The sequence below is a fragment of the Mobula birostris genome, chromosome 1 (genome assembly GCF_030028105.1).
Source record: "Mobula birostris isolate sMobBir1 chromosome 1, sMobBir1.hap1, whole genome shotgun sequence".
NCBI classification, from domain to species: domain Eukaryota; kingdom Metazoa; phylum Chordata; class Chondrichthyes; order Myliobatiformes; family Myliobatidae; genus Mobula; species Mobula birostris.
This window is the reverse complement of record NC_092370.1, coordinates 151,666,429-151,688,400: the sequence shown is the minus strand read 5'-3', so window position 1 is coordinate 151,688,400 and position 21,972 is coordinate 151,666,429. Positions and strand designations below refer to the sequence as shown.

General features: G+C 41.6%; 1 protein-coding gene across 3 annotated transcripts in view; it reads right to left on the bottom strand.

Annotated features, from left to right (window-relative positions):
* The window catches only part of tmem62 (transmembrane protein 62), a 103,109-nt gene that overhangs the window by 42,921 nt on the left and 38,216 nt on the right, over positions 1 to 21,972 (bottom strand). For all 3 annotated transcript variants that reach the window (XM_072264073.1, XM_072264082.1, XM_072264090.1), the window contains 2 exons: positions 10,012 to 10,134; positions 4,506 to 4,661 (listed from right to left, as the gene is read on the bottom strand). In XM_072264073.1, coding sequence (XP_072120174.1) covers positions 4,506 to 4,661; positions 10,012 to 10,134 — 279 coding nt within the window. The remainder of the gene's footprint in view (positions 1 to 4,505; positions 4,662 to 10,011; positions 10,135 to 21,972) is intronic.

Sequence of the window (21,972 nt, the reverse complement as noted above, 5' to 3'; positions counted from 1 at the left end):
GGGGTACGAGGGGGTTTGTCAGGCAGGATTTTCCTTTAAGGAATCCATGCTGAGTTCTGCCTATCTTGTCATATGCCTCCAGCTACTCTGTAACCTCATCCTTGACAATCGACTCCAACAACTTCCCAACCACCGATGTCAAGCTAACAGGTCTATAATTTCCTTTTTGCTTCCTTGCCCCCTTCTTAAATAGCGGAGTGACATTTGCAATCTTCCAGTCCTCTGGAACCATGCCACAATCTATCGATTTTTGAAAGATCATCGCAAATGCCTCCGCAATCTCCACAGCGACTTCTTTCAGAACATGCAGGTGCATTCCATCTGGTCCAGGAGATTTATCTACCTTTAGACTATTCAGCTTCCTGAGTACTTTCTCTGTTGTAATTGTGACTGTGCACACTTCTCTTCCCTGCCACCCTTGAGTGTCCGGTATACTGCTGATGTCTTCCTCAGTGAAGACTGATGCCAAATACTCGTTCAGTTCCTCTGCCATCTCCTTAACTCCCATTACAATTTCTCCAGCATCATTTTCTATCGGTCCTATATCTACTCTCACCTGTCTTTTACTCTTTATACACTTGAAAAAGATTTTGGTATTCTCTTTGATATTATTTGCTAGCTTCCTTTCATAGTTAATCTTTTCCCTCTTAATGACCTTCTTGGTTTCCTTTTGTAAGGTTTTAAAAACTTCCCAATCCTTTGTCTTCCCACTAATTTTTGCTTCCTTGTATGCCCTCTCCTTTGCTTTAACTTTGGCTTTGACTTCTCGTCAACCACGGTTGCATCCTTTTTCCACTCGAAAATTTCTTCTTTTTTGGAATATACCTGTCTTGCACCTTCCTCACTTCTCGCATAAACTCCAGCCACTGCTGCTCTGCTGACTTTCCCACCAGTGTCCCTTTCCAGTTAACTTTGGCCAGTTCCTCTATCATGCCACTGTAATTTCCTTTACTCCACTGAAATACTGACACATCAGATTTCGGCTTCTCTTTTTCTAATTTCACAGTGAACTCAGTCATGTTATGATCACTGCCATCTAAGGGTTCCTTCACCTCAATCTCTCTAATCACCTCTGGTTCATTACACAATACCCAATCCAGTACAGACAATCCCCCAGTGGGCTCAACAACAAGCTGTTCTAAAAAGCCATCTCGCAGACATTCTACAAATTCTCTCTCTTGAGATCCAGTGCCGACCTGATTTTCCCAATCCACTCACATGTTAAAATCCCCCACAATTATCATAACACTGCCCTTCTGACAAGCCTTTTCTATTTCCAGTTGTAATTTGTAGTCCACATCCCTGCAGCTGTTTGGAGGCCTATAAATAACTGCCATCAGGGTCCTTTTACCCCTGCTATTTCTTAGCTCAACCCATAAAGATTCTGCACCTTCCGATCCTATATCACCTCTTTCTAATGATTTAATATCATTTCTTACCAATAAAGCCACATCTCCCCCTCTGCCTACCTTCCCGATACACTGTGTATCCTTGGACGTTCAGCTCCCAGAGACATGCATCCTTTCGCCACGTCTCAGTGATGGCCACAATATCATACCTGCCAATCTGTAGCTGTACGACAAGATCATCCACCTTATTCCTTATGCTGCATGCATTTAAGTACAACAACTTAAGACCAGTATTTGGTACTTTTCACTTTGATTTCACTGCAACTTTATTGCACTGCAACTCATCCCAATGGCTACAAATTTGCCCCATCACCTGCCTGTCTTTCCTGACATCTTTACTGCTCACTATCTTAGATTTATTTCTGTCTTCCCCTTCCTCCGCTCTGTCATTCCGGTTCCCATCCCCCTGCCAAATTAGTTTAAACCCTCCCTAACAGTTCTATTAAACCTTCCCGCCAGGATATCGGTCCCCTTTGGGTTCAGGTGTAACCTGTCCTTTTTGAACAGGTCATACTTCCCCCAGAAGAGATCCCAATTATCCAATAATCTGAAGCTCTGCCCCCTACACCAGACTCTCAGCCACACATTCATCTGCCTGATCCTACTATTCTTGCCCTCACTAGCACGTGGCACAGGTAACAATCCCGAGATTACTACCCTGGAGGTCCTGCTTCTCAGCTTCCTTCCTAACTCCCAGAAATCTCTCTTCAGGACCTCCTCCTTTGTCCTATCTATGTCATTGGTACCAACATGTACCAAGACAACTGGCTGCTCACCCTCCCCCTTCAGGATATTCAGGACCCGATCCGAGACATCCCGTACCCTGGCACCTGGGAGGCAACACACCATGCGGGTATCTCTATCAAGCTCACAGAATCTCCTGTCCTGTCCATTCCCCTGACTATGGAATCCCCTACGACTACCGCATTTCTCTTCTCCCTCCTTCCCTCCTGCACAACAGCGCCAGGCTCAGTGCCAGAGACCCGGTCATTAGCTTCTATTTTAGGAGCTTCGCTCCCCTTTGCATTAACCAAACTGAATAAACAGATAATTAATCCAATAATTAAACATACAATATGAATACGGTTACAATTTCGCAAATTTTTTGGATTGAACAAATATATTTTCTAGTCCTATTATATCTAATTTGAAAAAATTAGGATTAAATCCCTATCAGAAGTGCTTAATAGTAGTTTTGTATGATTTAATTACTAAAATATATCTAGGTACATCTGAAAAAATAAAAAATGAGTGGGAAAGAGAACTTCAGGTATCTTTACCTATAGAGAAATGGGTGAAAGTTCTTCAACTAGTTAATATTTCCTCAATGTGTGTTAGACATACACAGATACAATTTAAAATAGTCCACAGGGCTCATATGTCTAAGGATAAATCAGCTCATTTTTACCGACATATAAATCCTGTGTGTGACAGCTGTAACACTGAGGTGGCCTCTCAGACACATATGTTTTGGTCTTGCCCTATTTTAGATAAATATTGGAAAGATATTTTTGATATTATTTCAAAAGTTTTGCATATTAATTTGAAATCTCACCTTATTACTGCAATTTTTGGATTACCAGTGACAGATGTTGGTCATTTATCCTTTTCAGCTTATGGTCCATGTGCAGGTCAGTGGGACTAGGCAGAAAATGGTTCGGCACGGCCAAGAAAGGCCAAAAGGCCTGTTTCTGTGCTGTAGTTTTCTATAGTTTCTATGGTTTCTATGGTTTAATTGCATTTGTTACACTAATATCTAAAAGATCCATCTTACTTAAGTGGAAAGATTCTGATCCTCCTACTACTTTTCAGTGGTTTTCTCAAACTATACTATGTTTAAACCTGGAAAAAATTAGGTGTGGTATAGTTGATTTGAAGAAACCTGGAGACCATTTATTCAACATTTTCATATGATGTAAGCTGTCCCTTTCAGAACCTTTTTTTAAAATAGTCTTTTGTTTATCTATGGAGGAGCTGAGTTAATGACAAATAATGATCTTATCCGAAGGAATAGGACATCCCCGTTTTGTTTTTTTCAGTTTAGGGGGTTCTTTATAAAATTCTTCTTTCATGTTCAATTACTCTGAGATTGGGAGGCTTGAATTATATATTTTACTCTAATTATGTTTGTATATGTTAACCATTATCAATGTTACACTGATCTCTTTGTATCATTAATATTGTTATGTATAGTAATCTGAAACTTAATAAAAAGATTGAAAAAAAAAGGAGAACAACAACGTGGTTCCCTAAAAGCTGCCTCACAGGAACACAGGGTGGTAAAGAGGGCTTTTGGAATACTGGCCTTCATCAGTCAGGATGTCAAGTATAAAAATTGGGATAATATGTTGCAGTTGTGCAAGATATTGGAATATTGTGCTTAGTTTTGGTCAGTCTGCCTTAGGAATGCTATTATGCTGGAAAGAGAGCAGAGGAGATTTACCAGAATGTTACTGAGACTTAGGGACTGCGTTATGGAGCGGTTGAGCAGGCTGGGACTTTATTCATTGGATCGTAAGAGAATGAGGTGATATTATAGGATGCATAAAATCATAAAGGACACAGATAGGGTGAATCATTTAGTCTTTTTCACTGGGTTGGGAAATCAAGTAGAGACATAGGTTTAGGGTGGGAAGGGAGAGACTTAATAGGAACCATAGGGCAATATTTTCTTCCCCGCACAGAGGGTAATCTATATGGAATGAGTTGTCAGAGGAAGTGGTTGAGGTAAGTGTAGTAACAATATGAGTACATGGTTAGGAAAAATTTTAAGGGATATGAGCCAAACAGGATTTGGTTTTATGGGAAATTACGGATCAGTTGGGCCAAAGGCCATATGTGTATTAGAAGAGGCCCCAATTGCCATATCAACTGGGTATATATAAAAAAACAAGTACAAGGCTTGACTGCCCACATTGTTATTTTACACAGAAAATAATTGTTGAATGCAAGCTGGAATCTACAGTATGTTAAATAACAGCTAAGCTCAGTTCCTGTACCCGTCACACAGCTGAAATTAAAATTGTTTCGCTCTAGTCTTACTTAGAGTGAAAAGACAGGCAGAAGCAATATAACTGCAGATAGATTAGCTCATACCTGATGTGTGTAGAGTGCTTGATCTTTCCCAGCGGTTCATGTACAGGGCTACTATATAGAGTGGATTTTGGATTAGTGATGACAATTACAGGCCACTTGTCGAATTTCAGATCCACAAAGCTAAATAGATCATGGTCAAACACCAAAACACGGTACCTGCCAAGAGCAAACCAACAAGAATGCAGAATTTGGAAGGTTAGAACTTCGCAGTTAAGCCTAAAGAAGCTTTGGTAGAAAAGCAAATTATTTCAGGTATGCTCAGAAGACAAATTTATCTTCCTAGAAGGCATGCCAACCTAGCTGAGTAAACAAAACAAGGAAGTTTTTCTCCATTCCTGATTGCTAATAAATTAGTTGGTATCAACTGCCTATAATGGTGGGGTCATCTATTAGGAAAGGAATTGCTCAAGTTCAACTCATGACCATGTGGCTTAATTTCTTTCTCAGACTTACTGCTACCTTCAATGATGCACTTTAGGCACCTCTCCTCTGTGTCACTGCTTGTTCCTGGAATCCTTTCCCCTGTGCATACCAGAAGTAGTTTCCCCATCAATAGCCACACCTGTGGTGAAACCTATTATACAATCCCTTCTCTACAAGCACCATCTCCAAACTGCACCCTGTCTCTTGGCAGGGTTATGCTAAGTATTAGCTGTTTGCTGACGGCAAACCCCCGCTACTAACTACCAACTTTGCCACTTACACACCCCAAAACTAAGATCAGGATGATTCAAATATTCTACAACTTTCAAAGTCAACAGAACACTGCACTATCTTCTCTGGCTCAGTCGCACCACCTTTATTCATTGACGGCACATCAGACTCTAGTGAAAAGTCTTGAATCACACTGAACCTAAAGTCTACTCCTCCCTACTACCAAGGCTGCTTTCTTTCTCTAACCTCTGCAGCATCCTCCTTCCCTATTCTGCTACTGTACATTCAACCCTTAGAGACAAGCTCCTCTGAACTCCTCAATCACAGAATACAAAGGGGTGTGTGTTTTCTCTCTACACCCTTACTGATTGGGAACTTATTTAATTTGGTACTTTTTGCTCAATCTTATGCATTAAACAGCCTTCAGAACCATACTCCTTAACTCACTTTAAGTTCTACTATCAATTTATAAAGTTCAAAGTAAAATTTATTATCAGAGTACATACATGTCACCACGTACAACTCAGGTTCTTTTTCTTGCAGGCACACTCAGCAAATCTATAGAATAGTAACTGTAAACAGGATCAATGGAAGAGCAAGAGCACAGAAGACAACAAACTGTGCAAATGTAAATATAAATAAGTAGCAATAAATAACGAGAGTATGATAAAGAGTGCTTAAAGTGAGATCATCTCAATAGGTGAGTGTAGTTATCCTCTTTGTTCAAGAGCATGACGGTTGAGAGGTAGGAATTGTTCTTGAACCTGAAGGCGCAAGTACTGAGACACCTATATCTTCAACCTGATGGCAGCAGTGAAAAAAGAGCATGGCCTGGGTGGTGAGGATCTTTGATGATGGATACTGCTCTTTTATGACAGTGTTTCATGTAGATATGCTCAATGATTGGGAACATAAAGAACTATTCCACCTTCCACTGTGCTCCTGACCATCAGAAGGAGACCTGTTACATCAACCCGAGGACATCAGTGGAACAGGACCTCAGTTTCCTTGGAAGACTTTCACAATACATTAATGACAAGTAAGCAAAATTTGGGAAATCCCACAATAGTTTAAACCTACTTCCACAATACTGTACTACTGATGACTCACATTCATGTGTCATGAATAGAATGACATATTCTCAAAAAATATTGTAAATCACAAGTTAGTCTCTAAATGGAGCATCATGACTTATTGTTCAATGGTACCTCTCAAATCATGCCACACTTTGAAGGATAAGGATGTCAGCTGAATTAAGTAACTAGAGGTTTTCAAGGTATTGGAGAAAGTGCCAAGAAGGACAAATATTAAGTGAACTTCAACTCTGGTAGATGGAATTTAATGCAGACAAGTATGAGGTGCTGCACTTTGGGAGGGCAAACAACGGTAGGACTTACATAGTGAACGGTAAGGCACTGAGGAGTACGGTAGAACAGAGGGATCCAGGGATATAGATCCATAATTCCTTGAAACTGGTATCACAGGTAGATAGGTGGTAAAGAAATTTTTTGGCACATTGGCCTTTATAAATCAAAGTATTGAGTACAGGAATTGAGATGTTAAGTTGAAGTTGTACAAGACGTTAGTGAGGCCTAATTTGGAGTATAGTGTGTAGTTCTACCTACAGGAAAGATAGCAATAAGTTATCCAAAAGGGTTTCTTAAATCAGTGTGTAGATATTCCAACAAGACAAGGGGCTGTACTGGACTCGGTATTAGGTAATGAGTCTGGTCAGGTGACTGACCTTTCAGTGGGTGAGTAGCTAGGAACGGTGACCACAATTTCTTAAGTTTTAAGATAGCTATAGATAAGGATAAGTGTGGAGCTTGCAAGAGTATTAAATTGAAGCAGGGCAAATTACGACAGCAATAATCAGGAACCAGAGAGAGTTAATTGGGAATAGCTGTTTTTGTGCAAGCCCACATTCGACATGTGGTGGATGTTTAAAAACAACTGCAGAGAAGACAGGTATGTTCCAGTCAGAAGGGAGAACAAAGATGGCAAAGTGAGAAAACCTTGTGTAATGCTCTGATTAAGATTTTTACTGCTGTGCTGTAGGAATTTCATTTCAGCAGTTCTGTAAAAGTAGTGTGTTCTGCTTTCAGAATGCTTTGGTTTCAGCTAAAAGATGAGGGTTTCTGATGTTCAACTTTGTGTCAGCCAATCAGGATGGTGAAACTGGGAGAAAGTTCAAGAGGAGCGGGCTAGAGAGAGATTTGTGACAGACAGTGTGGCTCATAGGTTTTCTTTTTTGGTGGGAGCTGAGGAGAGAACGGGGAGTGGGGGGGGGGGGGGAGAAAGATAGCTGAGGATGCCGTGGGAAGGAACACCTGTTGCACAAGATGCTTTGTGCAGATAAATAATTCCAAGGAGAAAGGGCCAATACTCCCAGGAAAGAGCCTGTTTGTTCAAGATGGTTTTCGAGTGAAGTTTGGGAGGTGATATGTGCTTTCATGTAGACCGTGGGTCCAGCATGTGAGTATAAGACAACATCAAGATGAGCTCCAATTTTATGTGCACATTTGGACTGGTTCAACTGTATTGGGTCCTTTTATTTATTTTCCTTTTCTTTTTCCTACTAACTGTTCAATAAAGCTGAAATTTGCAAATATATTTCCCCGCACAGAGGGTAATCTATATGGAATGAGTTGTCAGAGGAAGTGGTTGAAATTTGAAATTTACAACTTTATGCAGTGTACAATTTGTTATTTCTTGCCAACCGACAATTGTGTATGGGCAATACTTAGGCAGCATTCACTCAAATCTAAGCTTCTTTCATCAGAACATCATGACGCACCTGCTTGGTTGAACCCCAGATCATATAGACCCTAGATGCCTATTGTTTATGAAAGGTTAGCTCCTCACCACTGAGTCCTGTGGCTGTTAGGGGGGCCGGCAACAAGTCAAGTTTCCATAAGAGCCCAGTGAGAGAGTTGTACTTTGAGGTCGAGAAAGGTGACGAATTTAGTTAATAAGAAAAAGGAAAATTCTGTAAAGCTTGGGATGCTACAATCAAACAGAAGCCAGGAAAGAACTCAAGAAAGGAATTAGGAAAGCCAGGAGGATCCATGAAATGTCCTTAGCAAGTAGGATTGAAGAGAACCCTAAGGCATTCTGTACAACAAGAGCAAGAGGATAACTAGGGTGAGGGTAGGACTACTCAAGGTTGAAGGAGGGAACATTCCCTTGGATGCAGAGGATGTGAGTGAGGTCCTAAATGAGTACATCAGTATTTAACAAGGAGAAGGACATGGAGATAGGGTCATCAGTACTGAGTGCATTAATATGTTAGGGCACTTTAAGGGAAAGGAGGATGTAGTGTTGGGTCTTTAGAAATAAAATCAAAGTGTTTAAGTCCTCAAGGTCTGATGTGATATACCCGAGGCAAATCATGAGATTGCTGGAGCATTGACCTTAAGTCCTCTCTAACCATAGGGAAGGTCCTGAAGGACTGCCAAGTAGCTAATATTGGTCAATTATTCAAGAAGGGAGCCAGGGTTGATCCTGGAAACTATAGACTGGCGAGTCTCACATCAGTAGAAAAAAGTTACTGAAGAGAATTCTTAGCGATAGGATTAATGAGCATTTGGAAAACCATTGCCTAATTAGGGAGAGCCAAATGGCTTTGTGCAGAGCAAGTTGTGCCTACTAACTTGATTAAGTTTTTTGACAGGGTGCTAAAGGTGATTGATGAAGGTAGAGCTGTAGAGGTTGCATACATGGATTTTAGTAAGGTGTTTGACAAGGTCCTCCGTGGGAGGCTCTTCCAGAAGATTAAGATGCTAGGGATCCATGGTCAATTGGCTGTTTGGCCTCAGAATTGGCCTGCTCATAGAACACAGAGGGTAGTGGTCCAAGGAACTTTTTCCAGCTGGATTTCTGTCATTACTGGTTTTCTGCAGGGACCTGTACTGGGACCTCTGCTGTCTGTGATGTTTATAAATGACAGCCACTTATTTGAGACAACTCAAAAACAAAAAATAGAGAAAATAGCCCAGATTCCCTTTGTTTATTTGGGGCACTATGCCACTTAATTGCGACAGGAGACTGTTGTCGAACAGTTTCTAACGAGTGTCAGATATGCTGTTGGACATTACACCATGACAAGAGTGAACAGTTTTTAAATAGCATCAGTTGCGTGTGCTTGTGTTCAAAAAGCAGTGATTTTTGTCACTGATAGCTGGTGAGAAATGAGCAGCAAGACAATTCAGAACTGCTTTGCTCACTGTGGTTTCAAGCATTCAAGCTTAGAGCTGCCAGAAATAGCTGGGAGTGAAATTGAAACAACTTCACTACTTCAACAAGTTAGGAGCTACGAAGAATTTGAAGGTATCAACAATCATCTTTAATATTACAATGAAAATGAAGATTTGGAGGATGCAATTATCAATAGCATTGTATGAAGACTAGATTATCTACACTAGATGTCAGTGCTGATTTTATTCACTTACAGTCAATCAAAAGAATGCGACAGCACCACTAATTATTAGAAATTATACACAGTTTTATAGTACCAAAATAATATTGATAGTGTTCTAATTTGTTCCTTATTTCATTGAAATACCTAATTTGTTACTCAGTTAAATGGCAGTTTGTCTTTTTTTATACAGTACATTTTTAATATTTTCCATGAAACTTTGGCTAATTGGGGTAGCTGTTTATCACCAAGGTCAATTTGGTCTTCCAAAATCAGTTCACTAATACATAGCTGTAATAATATATTGTAAGAGCATAAAAATCTCAGCGATGGACTATTGAAGCAGTGAATCAAGTTCAAAGCTTTGAGATAAGAATATCTTTCCAAAGCTTTTCTGAAGTACAGTCTTAAATTAGTTATTTCAGAGACTCTAACCTCCGGTTGTCCATCCAGTCAGCCAGCTCCAGTTCGAGTGTCCCGTGCTCATGCCTACTGTGTAGAACAGGCATGAAGCCACCTAGTGTATGGAGATGTCCACAGAGGTATGCAATGGCAGAACTGTGAAAGAGAGGAAAACTTAATGCAATGAGCTCATACACAGGTATAGTTTGTTCCTCTCCTACCCACCACTCAATCCTTTTAACATTTGAATGTTTATAGTGAGAAAAAGGGCATTCAGACCTGGAACCTTGAGGGCACGTCAACTGAATCACGGTGCTCAACCTATTCACAGTGTACTTCCCTCAAATAATTAAAAGCATCCGTTAGTCTTGCGAGACCATGGATCTGCATCTGGAAAGTCTTCACTCTCCAGTGCGCAGGCCTGGGCAAGGTTGTATGGAAGACCAGCAGTTGCCCATGCTGCAAGTCTCCCCTCTCCATGACACTGATATTGTCCAAGGGAAGGGCATTAGGACCCATACAGCTTGGCACCAGTGTCATTGCAGAGCACTGTGTGATTAAGTGCCTTGCTCAAAGACACAACACGCTGCCTCGGCTGGGGCTCGAACTCACAACCTTCAGATGGCTAGTCGAATACCTTAACCACTTGGCCACGTGCCCACAAATAAACCTATCAGTAATTGAAGTAGGACAATATAATTCTGATAATGAGTCACTAACCAAGACCAAGATCCTTCATTTGGTCTCCCATATGGGAGGTCTCCTTTCAGCCTCCACTGTTGCAGAGAAAACAACCCAAGTTTGTCCAACCTCTCCTTTATCACATGCCCTTGAATCCAGACAACTTCCTGGTCATTCTCTTCTGCACCCTCTCTAAAACCTTCACATCCTTCCTGTAATACTCCAGATGGAGTCTAAAGAGTGTTATAAGTTAGTAGCACAAGTTCCCGTCTCTTGAACTCAATACCTCAACAAATAAAGGCAAGCATGCCATATATCTTATTTACCATCCCATCAACTAGTGTACCACATTCAGGGAACAACGGACTAGGACCCCAAGATCTCTCTGAATATCAGCACTATTAAAGATGCTGCCATTTCTGCCCCTTTATAGTTAACTCTCAGTGTGCAATAGCTTACTTGACCAGATTAAACTCTGCTGCCAATTCTGCAAATGTTTATTATCCTGCTGTATCCTTTGGCATTTCAAAAAGCTTCTCAGTCTAACCTCTGAAATCTGCAACTGACTCCCAGCCTCATCATCTCTTTAATGGAGCAAACTGAGAATAGGTGCAGCAGCTTGAATGTCTCTCAGCTCAAAGGAAATGATTTCCCTTCATTATAAATTCCTTTCAATGAACACCTTAAATGATCACAGACCAATTAAAGTTCTGAATATTAAAAGAAACTGCACAGTGAGCATGAAGAGTCCATCAGCCTTTTTAAAGAGAAAAGCTGAATTAAATTTCTGCCATGGACCTGCACTTCAAAAAGATGACAATTAGTTCTAGCAGTCCAAGTAATCAAAGTTCTGACATTTCCAAATCGCTTATCCAGTGATTTCTATTCGTATCTAAATATAAGCCAAACACTAAGCGGTTCTCAAACATATTCAACAGTGAATCAGAGAAGATCTTTTTTTTTTATATAAACTTAAGCATTCTTCTAGAGTGCATCACAACCTGGTATGGAAGTTGTCCTGTCCAAGACTGGAAGAAGCTGCAGAAGATCGTGAACACGGCGCAGCACATCACACAAACCAATCTTTCGTCCTTGGACTCACTTTACGCCGCATGCTGTCACAGCAGTGCTGCCAGGATAATCAAGGACACGACCCACCCAGCCAACACACTTTTTGTCCCTCTTCCCTCCGGGAGAAGGCTCAGGAGCTTGAAGACTCGTACAGCCAGATTTGGGAACAGCTTCTTTCCAACTGTGATAAGGCTACTGAACGGATCTTCACCCGGATCTAGGCTGTACCCTCCAAATATCCGGACCTGCCTCTCAGTTTTTTTGCACTACCTTAGTTTCCATTTTTCTACTTTCTATTTATGATTTATAATGTAAATTTTTAATATTTACTATTGATTTGTAATCCAGGGAGCGGAAAGCGCAGAATCAAATATCGCTGTGATGATTGTACGTTTTAGTATCAATTGTTTGGCGACAATAAAGTATAAAGTAAAGTAATGCACCCTGTTCTTCAATATTTATCTGTTTATCCAAGCATCTTCAGATGGCCAGCTTTAAGTGCTTACCTGAGAGTTATGCAAATCCTTATTGCATGACAAAAGTCAGAAATTCTTGAGGAATGAAGCACTGGAATAACGGGCTGCTTTATTGCAATGTCTAAACTTTAAATTATGAGTATTGAGAGAAGGAACTGAAGAAATGTGAAGCTATGTCGCAGTATAAGTCAGCACCTTCAGTATGAGCAAAGGAGAGATTAGGCAAGAAAAAGAAAAATCTAATTCCTGAAACAATAGAGACCATTTGGACCATTGTGACCAAGTTACATCTTTGAAGGAGATTAGTTCAATTACCAGATTAAAATGTGTGGCTTTCTTCTGGAATATCTCTTAGTTTGTACAATTAAGAACTGGAATATTTTAAGGCAGAGGTGTAGCTTGCCAGCATTTGATTGCAACTCAGAGCAATAGAACTGTGATGAAGCTTGTAAGAAGGCAATGGAACATTGGAGATGATACCAAGTAAACATTATTTTTCAAGCTCCTTGGAAAGTCACACAATATACGAATGAACAGAAGCAGACAATATGGCCCTTGGATTCGGCTCTGCTATTCAAAGTAGATTTATTACCAAAGTACATACACGTCACCATGTACAACCCTGAAATTTATTTTCTGGTGGGCATTCACAGTAAATACAAAAAAATACAACACAATCAATGAAAAACTGCATACAAAGGTGGACAAACAACCAATGTGCAAAAGACAACAAGTTGTCCAAATACATAAAGAAAAATCAAAATAATAAAAAATAAATACTGAGAACATGAGTTGTAGTCCTTGAAAATGAGTCCATAGGTTGTGGAATCAGCTCAGTGTTGGAGTGAGTGAAGTTATCCACACTGGTTCAGGAGTCTAATAGTTGAGGGATAATAAGTGTTCCTGAACCTGGTGGTGTGGGCCCTGAGGCTCCTGTATCTTCTTCCTGTTGCAGCAGTGAGAAAAAAAAGCAAAGCATGTCCTGGATAGTGGGGGTCCTTGATGATGAATGCAGCTTTCCTGTGACAGCGCTCCATTTAGATATGCTCAATAGTGGGAAGGGCTTTACCCATGATGGACTGGGCAGTCTTCACTACCTTTTGTTGGCTTTCCTCTGCAAGGGCATTGATGTTTCCATACCTGGCCATGATACAACCAATCAGTATACTCTCCACCGTACACCTTCAAAAGTTTAAAGAGGTTTGTCAAAGTTTCAAATGGCATGCCAAATCTTTGCAAACTTCTGAGAAAGTAGGAGCGCTGCTGTGTTTTCTTTGTAATGGTACTTATCTACTAGACCCAGAACACTTCCTCTGAAATGATAACACTGAGGAATTTAAAGTGGTTGACACTCTCCACCTTTGATTCCCTAATAAGCACTAGGTTCAGGGACCTCTGATTTCCTCCTCCTGTAATCAATAAACAGCTCTCTGGCTTTGCAAATGTTGATTGAGAGGTTGTTGTTGTGGTACCACTCAGCCAGATTTTCAATCTTCCTCTTTTACGCTGTTTTGTCACCACCTTTGATTCAGCCAACAACACTGGTGCTGTCAGCAAAAGGTAATTATGGCATTGGAGCTGTGCTTAACCTCGCAGTCATAAGTAAAAAGCGAGTAGAACAGGGGGCTAAGCACACAGCCTTGCGGTGCTTCGTGCTGATGCTGACTGTGGAAGAGATGCTGCTGCCAATCTGAACTGACTGGGGTCTGCAAGTGAGGAAATTGAGGATCCAGTTGCACAAGGAGGTATTAATCATAGGTCTTGCAGCTTACTGATTAGCTTTGAGGGGATCAACACAAACAACAGGAATCCTGCAGATGCTGGAAATTCAAGCAACACACATCAAAGTTGCTGGTGAACGCAGCAGGCCAGGCAACATCTCTAGGAAGAGGTACATTCGACGTTTCAGGTCGAGACCCTTCATCAGGTTCGTTGGTTGAGTCCTGACAAAGGGTCTCGGCCTGAAACATCTACTGTACCTCTTCCTACAGATGCTGCCTGGCCTGCTGCGTTCACCAGCAACTTTGATGTGTGGAGCTTTGAGGGGATGATGGTTTTGAATGCAGAGCTACAGTCAAGAACACCCTGATATATGCATCTTCACTGCCTGGATGTTCCAGGATTGAGTGAAGAGCCTATGAAATGGCATCTACTGTTGACCCGTTGTGACAGTAGGCAAAAAGTGCAGATCGAAGTCACCCTTCAGACAGGAGTTGATATATTTCATCGTCACCCTCTCAAAGCATTTCTCAGTGCTTTACTGTAAGTGCTACTGGACAACTGTCACTGAGGCAGGGTACCACACTCTTCTTCAAGTTCAATTTATCGTCATTCAACTGTACACATGTAAACCTCCAAACATTCCTCTGGACTAAGATGTACAACACAAAGTAATGTTACCATAAATAATAAGATGCAGTTATGACACAAGTTAAAAAGTAAACAGTATGTGATGAGACCCGGGTGTTGGCAGGGAGTTCAGTAGTCTTACAGCCTGCGGAAAGCAGCTGTTTTTCATTCTAACATTTTCTGTCCTAATGCTACAATATCTCCTGGCTGATGGTGGAGTGGGGAGGAGGGGGTTAACAGAATTGTTGGATGGATGAGAGGGATTATTGACAATACTAAGGGTCCTGGTATCTTGGATGGGTACAAGAGAGTCCTTCTCAGCAATCCTCACAATCCCCTGATGCTTTGCAATTCCTACATCACAAGGTGATGCAGCTCTTCAGGACAATCTTGATAGTGCTCCTGTAAAAATTGGTTGGTGGGGGGGAGAGGGAGACTCGCTCACCTCAACCTCCTCAAGAAGCAGAGACACTGCGGTGTGTTTTGACTGACGAGGTGGTGTCGAGGGATCAGATAATATCATCCACTATGTGCATTCCTAGAAACTTGGTGCTCTTAGCTCTCTCCACAGAGAAGCCATTTATGTGCAGTGAGCACTCTCCTGAAGTTCATAATCATCACTTTAGTCTTATCCACGTTGTGACTCAGGTTGTTGTGCTCACACCATTCCACCACCCGCTCTCCCTTCTCTCTGTACAGCGTCTCGTCACCATTGTTGATGAGGCCAACCACTGTGCATCAGCAGCAAACTCGATGATTCAGTTTGAACCTGATCTAGTAGTACAGAAATGTGTCAACAGCAGTGGGCTAGAGATGTTTCTGCCAACACAGACTGGCTGTGGCTGCCGCTGTAGGAGCCATACATCTGTTCTCTAATTTGAGAAGATCTGCAGATGCTGGAAATCAAAAGCAACATACACACAAAGTGCTAGAGGAACTCAGCAGATCAGGCAGCATCTATGGAAAAGAGTAAACAGTTGACATTTTGGGCCAACACCCTTCATCAGGACTCAGCCTTGGCCCAAAACGTCAATTATTTATTCTTTTCCATAGATGCTGCCTGACCTACTGAGTTCCTCCAGCATTCTGTGTGTTGCATGTGTTTTCCATCTGCATTATATTCTGTGTTGCACGTTTATTATGGTAACTAGTGGAGGCATAGTAAAAGCAAAGGGAATAAGTAATGTATTCGTACTTCATTCGAGGCAGTTTGCAACTGAGAACCGATGGATGTCATATTTTTTGTTGGCCACTCAATTACGCTTAACTTACACTCTGGTACACTTAAGTTTCATTGCTTCAAGGCTGTATATTTACTAATTGCTAATAAAGGATTGAACAAAGGATTCAATTTTTAGAACAATCATTATTGGAGCTGAGGGCATGTGATGCGAGTATAACAAATCTGTGGGGTTGCTAGCAGTGGCAATTTGATTTGGTTAGAATTGACCTTTCTGCCAATGTCCAATATCCAGTTACAGACAACTTACCCACCAGCTTCTGACTGATGACTGTATTAAACACCAAGATGAAAGTTAGTAAACAGCACGCTGGCATATGAGGCACCATTTTCCAGGTGGGATAGGATAGAGTGGAGTGTAGGGACGAAGACATCACCAGTGGACTGATTTGTGTGATAAGCGAACCAGAAAGGGTACACTGTAGCAGGAAGATGGTACCAGTATGACTGAAGCAGGCGGGCATCTCACACCGCTGAAGCAAGAGGTTAAAGATATCAGCAAATGATTAGCACAGGTCTTCAGTACTCGGCCAGATACTTTCTGTTTGTTCACCACCTTGAACGATGCTCTCATGTCAATCTCGGAGACTGAAATCACAAGATCCTCGGGAGCTGTGTGAGTTTGTGAAGGAGCCTCCATATTTTGCCAGTCAAAGCAAGCATAAAAGATCATGAAAGATTGGGGATAAAAAAAGGTCCAGGTGATGATGCAGTCCTAAGATTGGTTCTGTCATAGACACATTACTTAGAACTGTCCAGATCATGGCTGATTCTATATCTCAGTTCTATTTTCCTGAACTATCCTCATATGCCTTGATTCTCACAATATCCATAAATCTATCCATGAATAAACTCAATGTCTGAGCCTTCACAGATCTCCAGGACAGAGAATTCCAATGATTCACCACTCCAAAGAAATGTCTCCCTATTTCACTCTTTTATGTCCTACCCCTTACTCTGAGATGATCATTTCTACTTTTTAGGATCCTCGGCCAGGGAACACATTCTTCCTATGTCCATCCATCAAGCCCAGTAAAGGCATACTGCAGTGAGAATCCCCATTCTACACTCTGGAGAATAATGGCTTAACCATCATTCAGCAAATCCACCATCCTGGGAAACAGTCTGGTGAAGCTTTGCTGTGCTGTCCCATGACAAGCATATTTTTTTATTTAAGTAAGAGACCAAAATTCTGCAGAATACTACAGGTTGTAGGCTCACCAAGGTCCTGCGTAATTGTCTGCACCATGTAAGATCAGCTAAGCTCCTCTTCAGCTATCCCCCTTCAGAGTGGATTCTGTATGGAGCAGCCCAGTAAATGCGGACTACTTCCTTCATCTGGGAAATCACTTTTCAACTAAACCAAACAATAATGAAATTTACAACTACCTTGAATGAACCAACACAGCTTTTGGTGTCTTGAAGGAAGTGTCTGGAGGTTAAGACCTCAATTCCGGCTTGGAACTTGGTATCTACAGGGTCACAGTGATCCCTGGTCTCCAGAGACTTGACCTACTACCCCCGATTTTGTCTGTGCAAAATCTTCTACAGAATATGCAAACACTGTCAGCATTATCCTCAGGCTAATATCCGTAATTACACTGCACTGGGCAAGCCAGATCATTTGCATGCCTAACACCAAACTCCTAAAGCACTCAGTAAAAGGAAAAAATTACCATGCAGAGAAAAAGATTCAAGGATGTGACTTCAAAACAAAATGCACCAACTCAACTCCAGGGAATTCTCTTACGGAACCCCTGGCCCATAAACACTCAAAAAAGCATTCAGGATGACTGAGAACCTGGAGAGCACAAAGAATCCCAACATAAACAGCAGAGGAATGGACCACTTCACAATCTACACACATGCCCATTGGCCACTACCTTCTCCACTTGGATAGTGTCTGTGGTCTCTTCAGCCACCTCATCACCCAAAGAATTGGAGAAGGAGCAAGTCATACTCAATCCAGGACTATCTTAAAGATTTTTGCACGAACATATTTATGCTCAAATCTTCCAAGTAAGACAAACATACCGTTTGCTTTGGTAATTGCTTACAGCACCTCCATGTTGGCTTTCTGTGATGTGTGTACAAGCACACCCAGATTTCCTTTGAACATCAACATTATCCAATCACTGCTATTTAAAAGATCCTGTTTTTTAGTCTGAGAAACCAAAGTGGATGGCTTCACATTTTTCCAAAATGTATTCCATCAACCAAATCCTTACTCACTCAATCTGTAGTCCCTTAAGATTTATTTATATCCTCCTCCCTATTTACAATCCCACTTAGTTTTAATTCTTCAGGAAACTTGGAAATGTGACACTTAATCTCTTTAACCAAACTGCTGAAATATACTGTGAATAGCCAAAAACTAATCTCTGCTTTTCCTCACCAGTCACAGACTGTCGATCTTTCTGTCTCTTAACTCATTTTTAATCCATGTCAGTACATTTACCCCGAGTTCCACACGTTTGAACTTTGTTAACCAGACCTTACAGGAAGTCTTTGGAAGATCTAAATACAGCAAGCTCACCCACAGGTCCCTTTGTATATATTCCACTAGGCACATCATCAGTGTCGCACTCTAATAGGTTAACAAATCTATGTGATTGGTACAATAGACGACAAGTTCCTTTTCATAAATACACGTTAATTTTACAGACTCCCATTATTTTTTTCTAAGTTACCCTTTATTACATAGTCCTGCATTTTCTTGACTACTACTCTCCCTCTCTCTTGCTTAAATAATGAGGCCACATTCACTGCCCTCTAATCTACAGGTACCTTTCCAAAATCTCCAGAATTTTAAAACAAAATGACTAGTTTTTAAAATTGCTTCTTCTAAATCTTTGCAGATTTCACTGGTTAAAAGAGAAACTGAAGACACAGTGTGGATGCTGAGGGGTTGACCTAGGTTTTAAAATTTAGCAACGCATGGATAAATAGGTTTAAACAGCAAAATTTAGCTTGCAATGGTATGCACAGAGATTTATCTGAAGTTGGTAGTGCTGAGGCTTGTGGGGAATATTAACCAGTGCAGATCAATCAATCCAGGTGGCCTGTTTTTCCACTCTAAATTTAGCTATTGTAATCAAATGTGACATTGGAGTTGTACTTTGCTACCCATCATAGGTATATATGTGCGCACGTGGCCAAGTGGTTAAGGCATTGGACTAGCGACCTGAAGGTCGTGAGTTCGAGCCCCAGCCGAGGCAGCGTGTTGTGTCCTTGAGCAAGGCACTTAACCACACATTGCTCTGCGACGACACTGGTGCCAAGCTGTATGGGTCCTAATGCCCTTCCCTTGAACAACATCGGTGGCGTGGAGAGGGGAGACTTGCAGCATGGGCAACTGCTAGTCTTCCATACAACCTTGCCCAGGCCTGAGGCCTGGAGAGTGAAGACTTTCCAGGCGCAGATCCATGGTCTCGCAAGACTAACAGATGCCTTTAATTTAAATCAAACGCAAGCACATGATGAAATACCCAATGTAATGCAAGGTTTCTCATTCTGCACAATTTGTCCATACAAATAAATGTATTTGTGGAATGCGATCGGTTCAGAGTTGAACAATGAAGGTAATTATTTTAAACTGTTGATACAACATTTAAATACCCTAGGAGAGCATTGAAGCTTGAAAGGACCAGTTTGGACATGAATACTTTCTCTCATTCCATATTTAACTTACTTACGTCATTATACATATTATCAAAACTTTGAAGAGTGTTAGAAACTGCGTCACTGTACCACTCAAGGGCAGGTATGCGAGTGGTATAGTGACGCAGCAAGAAATGCTATTGCCTCAAAGCTCCAGGAAATGGGAACCGGGTTCAATCTTGAGGGCTGTTTGCAGAATGATTACGTGTACTGCAAACCTCCCCTCCCCCCACACACGCCTGCTTTCGCCAACGTTTCCTCCGATATCCTAACAACGTGCTCGAAGGTTAACTGACTATAAACTACCCCTTAGTGTAAGTTGATAGGAATGGCTGAGACAATACATTACACTGGTACAGGGAAACAAAGATGAAATGAGACTAATCAGATTACCCGAGATGAGCTGATGTCTTGACAGCCTCATCAGTGGCGTAGAATGCATGAAATAGATCCGGCCACATTTTAAATCACAAGACCATAGGAGCAGGAGGTCATTTGGTCCATCGAATCTGCTTCACCATTTCATCATGGCTGATCCAATTTTCCTCTCAGCCCCAATCTCCTGAGTTTGCCCCGTATCCCTTCATGCACTGAATCTACTGACCTCTGCCACAGGCAGCCGTGGGGGCCAAGTTTTTATGTATATTTAAGGCAAAGAATTCCTCAGGTCCACCACTCTCTGGCTCAAGAAACTCCTCCTAATCTCCATTCTAAATGGACACCTCTCTATTCTGAGGCTGCCTCCCCTGGTCTTAAAACTCTGTACCAGAGGAAACATCCTCTCCACTTCCACTCTATTAAGACCTCTGCCATTCGATAGGTTTCAATTAGGTCACCCCTCATTCTTCTGAATTCTAGTGCACACAGGCCCAGAACCATCAAACGCTCTTCGTATGACAAGCTATTCAATCCTGGAATCATTTTTGTGAACCTCCTTTGAACCCTCTCCAGTTTCAGAAGGGGCCCAAAGTGCTCACAGAACTCCAAGTGAGGCCTCACCAGTGCTTTATAAAGCGTCAACATTACATCCTTGCTTTTATATTCTAGTCCTCTTGAAAAGAATGACAGCATTGCATTTGCCTTCCTCACCACAGACTCAACCTGCAAATTAACCTTTAAGGAATCCTGCACTAGGACTTGCTAAATCCCTTTGCATCTCTGTTTTTTGAATTTTCTCTCCATTTAGAAAATGGCCAACCCTTTCGTTTCTTCTACCAAAGTGCATGACCATACACTTCCCAACACTATGTTCCATCTGACATTTCTTTGCCTACTACTACATCGACTCAGGCCCATTCTCCTCATCTGTTTAAGTCCTTCTGTAGCCTCTCTACTTCCTCAAAACTACCAGCCCCGCCACCTAACTTCATATTGTCTGAAAACTTTGCAACAAAGCCATCAATTCCACCATCCAAGTCATTGACATGCAATTAAAAAAAGAACTGGTCTCAACACAGACCCCTGTGGAACATCACTAGTCACCAGCAGCCAGTCAGAAAAGGCTCCCTTTATTCCCACTCTTTGGCTCCTGCTTTATCCATGCTAGAATCCTTCCTGCAATATCATGGGCTCGTAGATTGTTACGCAGCCTCATGTGTGGCACTTTGTCAGGTTTTCAAATTCCGGACCTTTATTGCACTGAGGAACTCCATTGTGATCTGTCATATGCTATCTATATAAAGTTCAGTGATGATTTTTATTTTTACTCTGTAGTGAGAGCTGCTGGGCTTGGAGCTCACCAATTTTTCACATGGTGGAGGTCAGGTTTTCTGCATCCTGAGCAGGGTGACCACATTTGATCACAGCAATGCTGATCTACGAGAGCCTTCCTTGATCCCATCCTGAATGATAATAGGAAAGGGTTTACCTATTATTCTCAACCTGGACACACTGCCCCTTCAGCCATTTGTCCTGACCCAGTCCCCAGTCACCTTCTACTTCTACCAACAACCCCTACTCCTTGGGTTGTATGCAGGCAGAATTGCCTCAGTACATAGAATATTTTGCCCACACTGCTCTGGGGTCATCCAGTTTTTTTTGGGGGGGGGGAGAGAGAAGGAGTGGGAACCAGTAAAACTGGGGGTTTCAGTGGTTGGGCACCAAAGGCAAATGGAGCCGATTTGGAAGGGAGTGTGGAGGTAGGGGAAACTGGAGTGGCAAGTCAGAGATTACAAAGGTTGCAGTGAGGTGGAGTTAAAGAAATGATGCCCAGATCGAAGAGGTGTTATCAGAGATATCCAGGGGCTGGAGTGAGGAAGGGTCAAATGCAGCAGGAATTTCTACTTGCAAAAATAAATAAGCAGTTGCTAAACATCAGTCTAGTGTCAGAATAACCCTTCAGAATTGACAACGTCCAGGGGCTATTGTAATCATTAAAGTGGCCAAAGTACATGCTGGTTTCATTACTGTCTTGTGCTCTATTTTATCCATTTGGAAAGATGGTCAGAATCAGCCCTATCTGAGGAAGACGAACAACTCAGCTTTACAGATTATGCTGAACAGTACAACTCCTGAGTC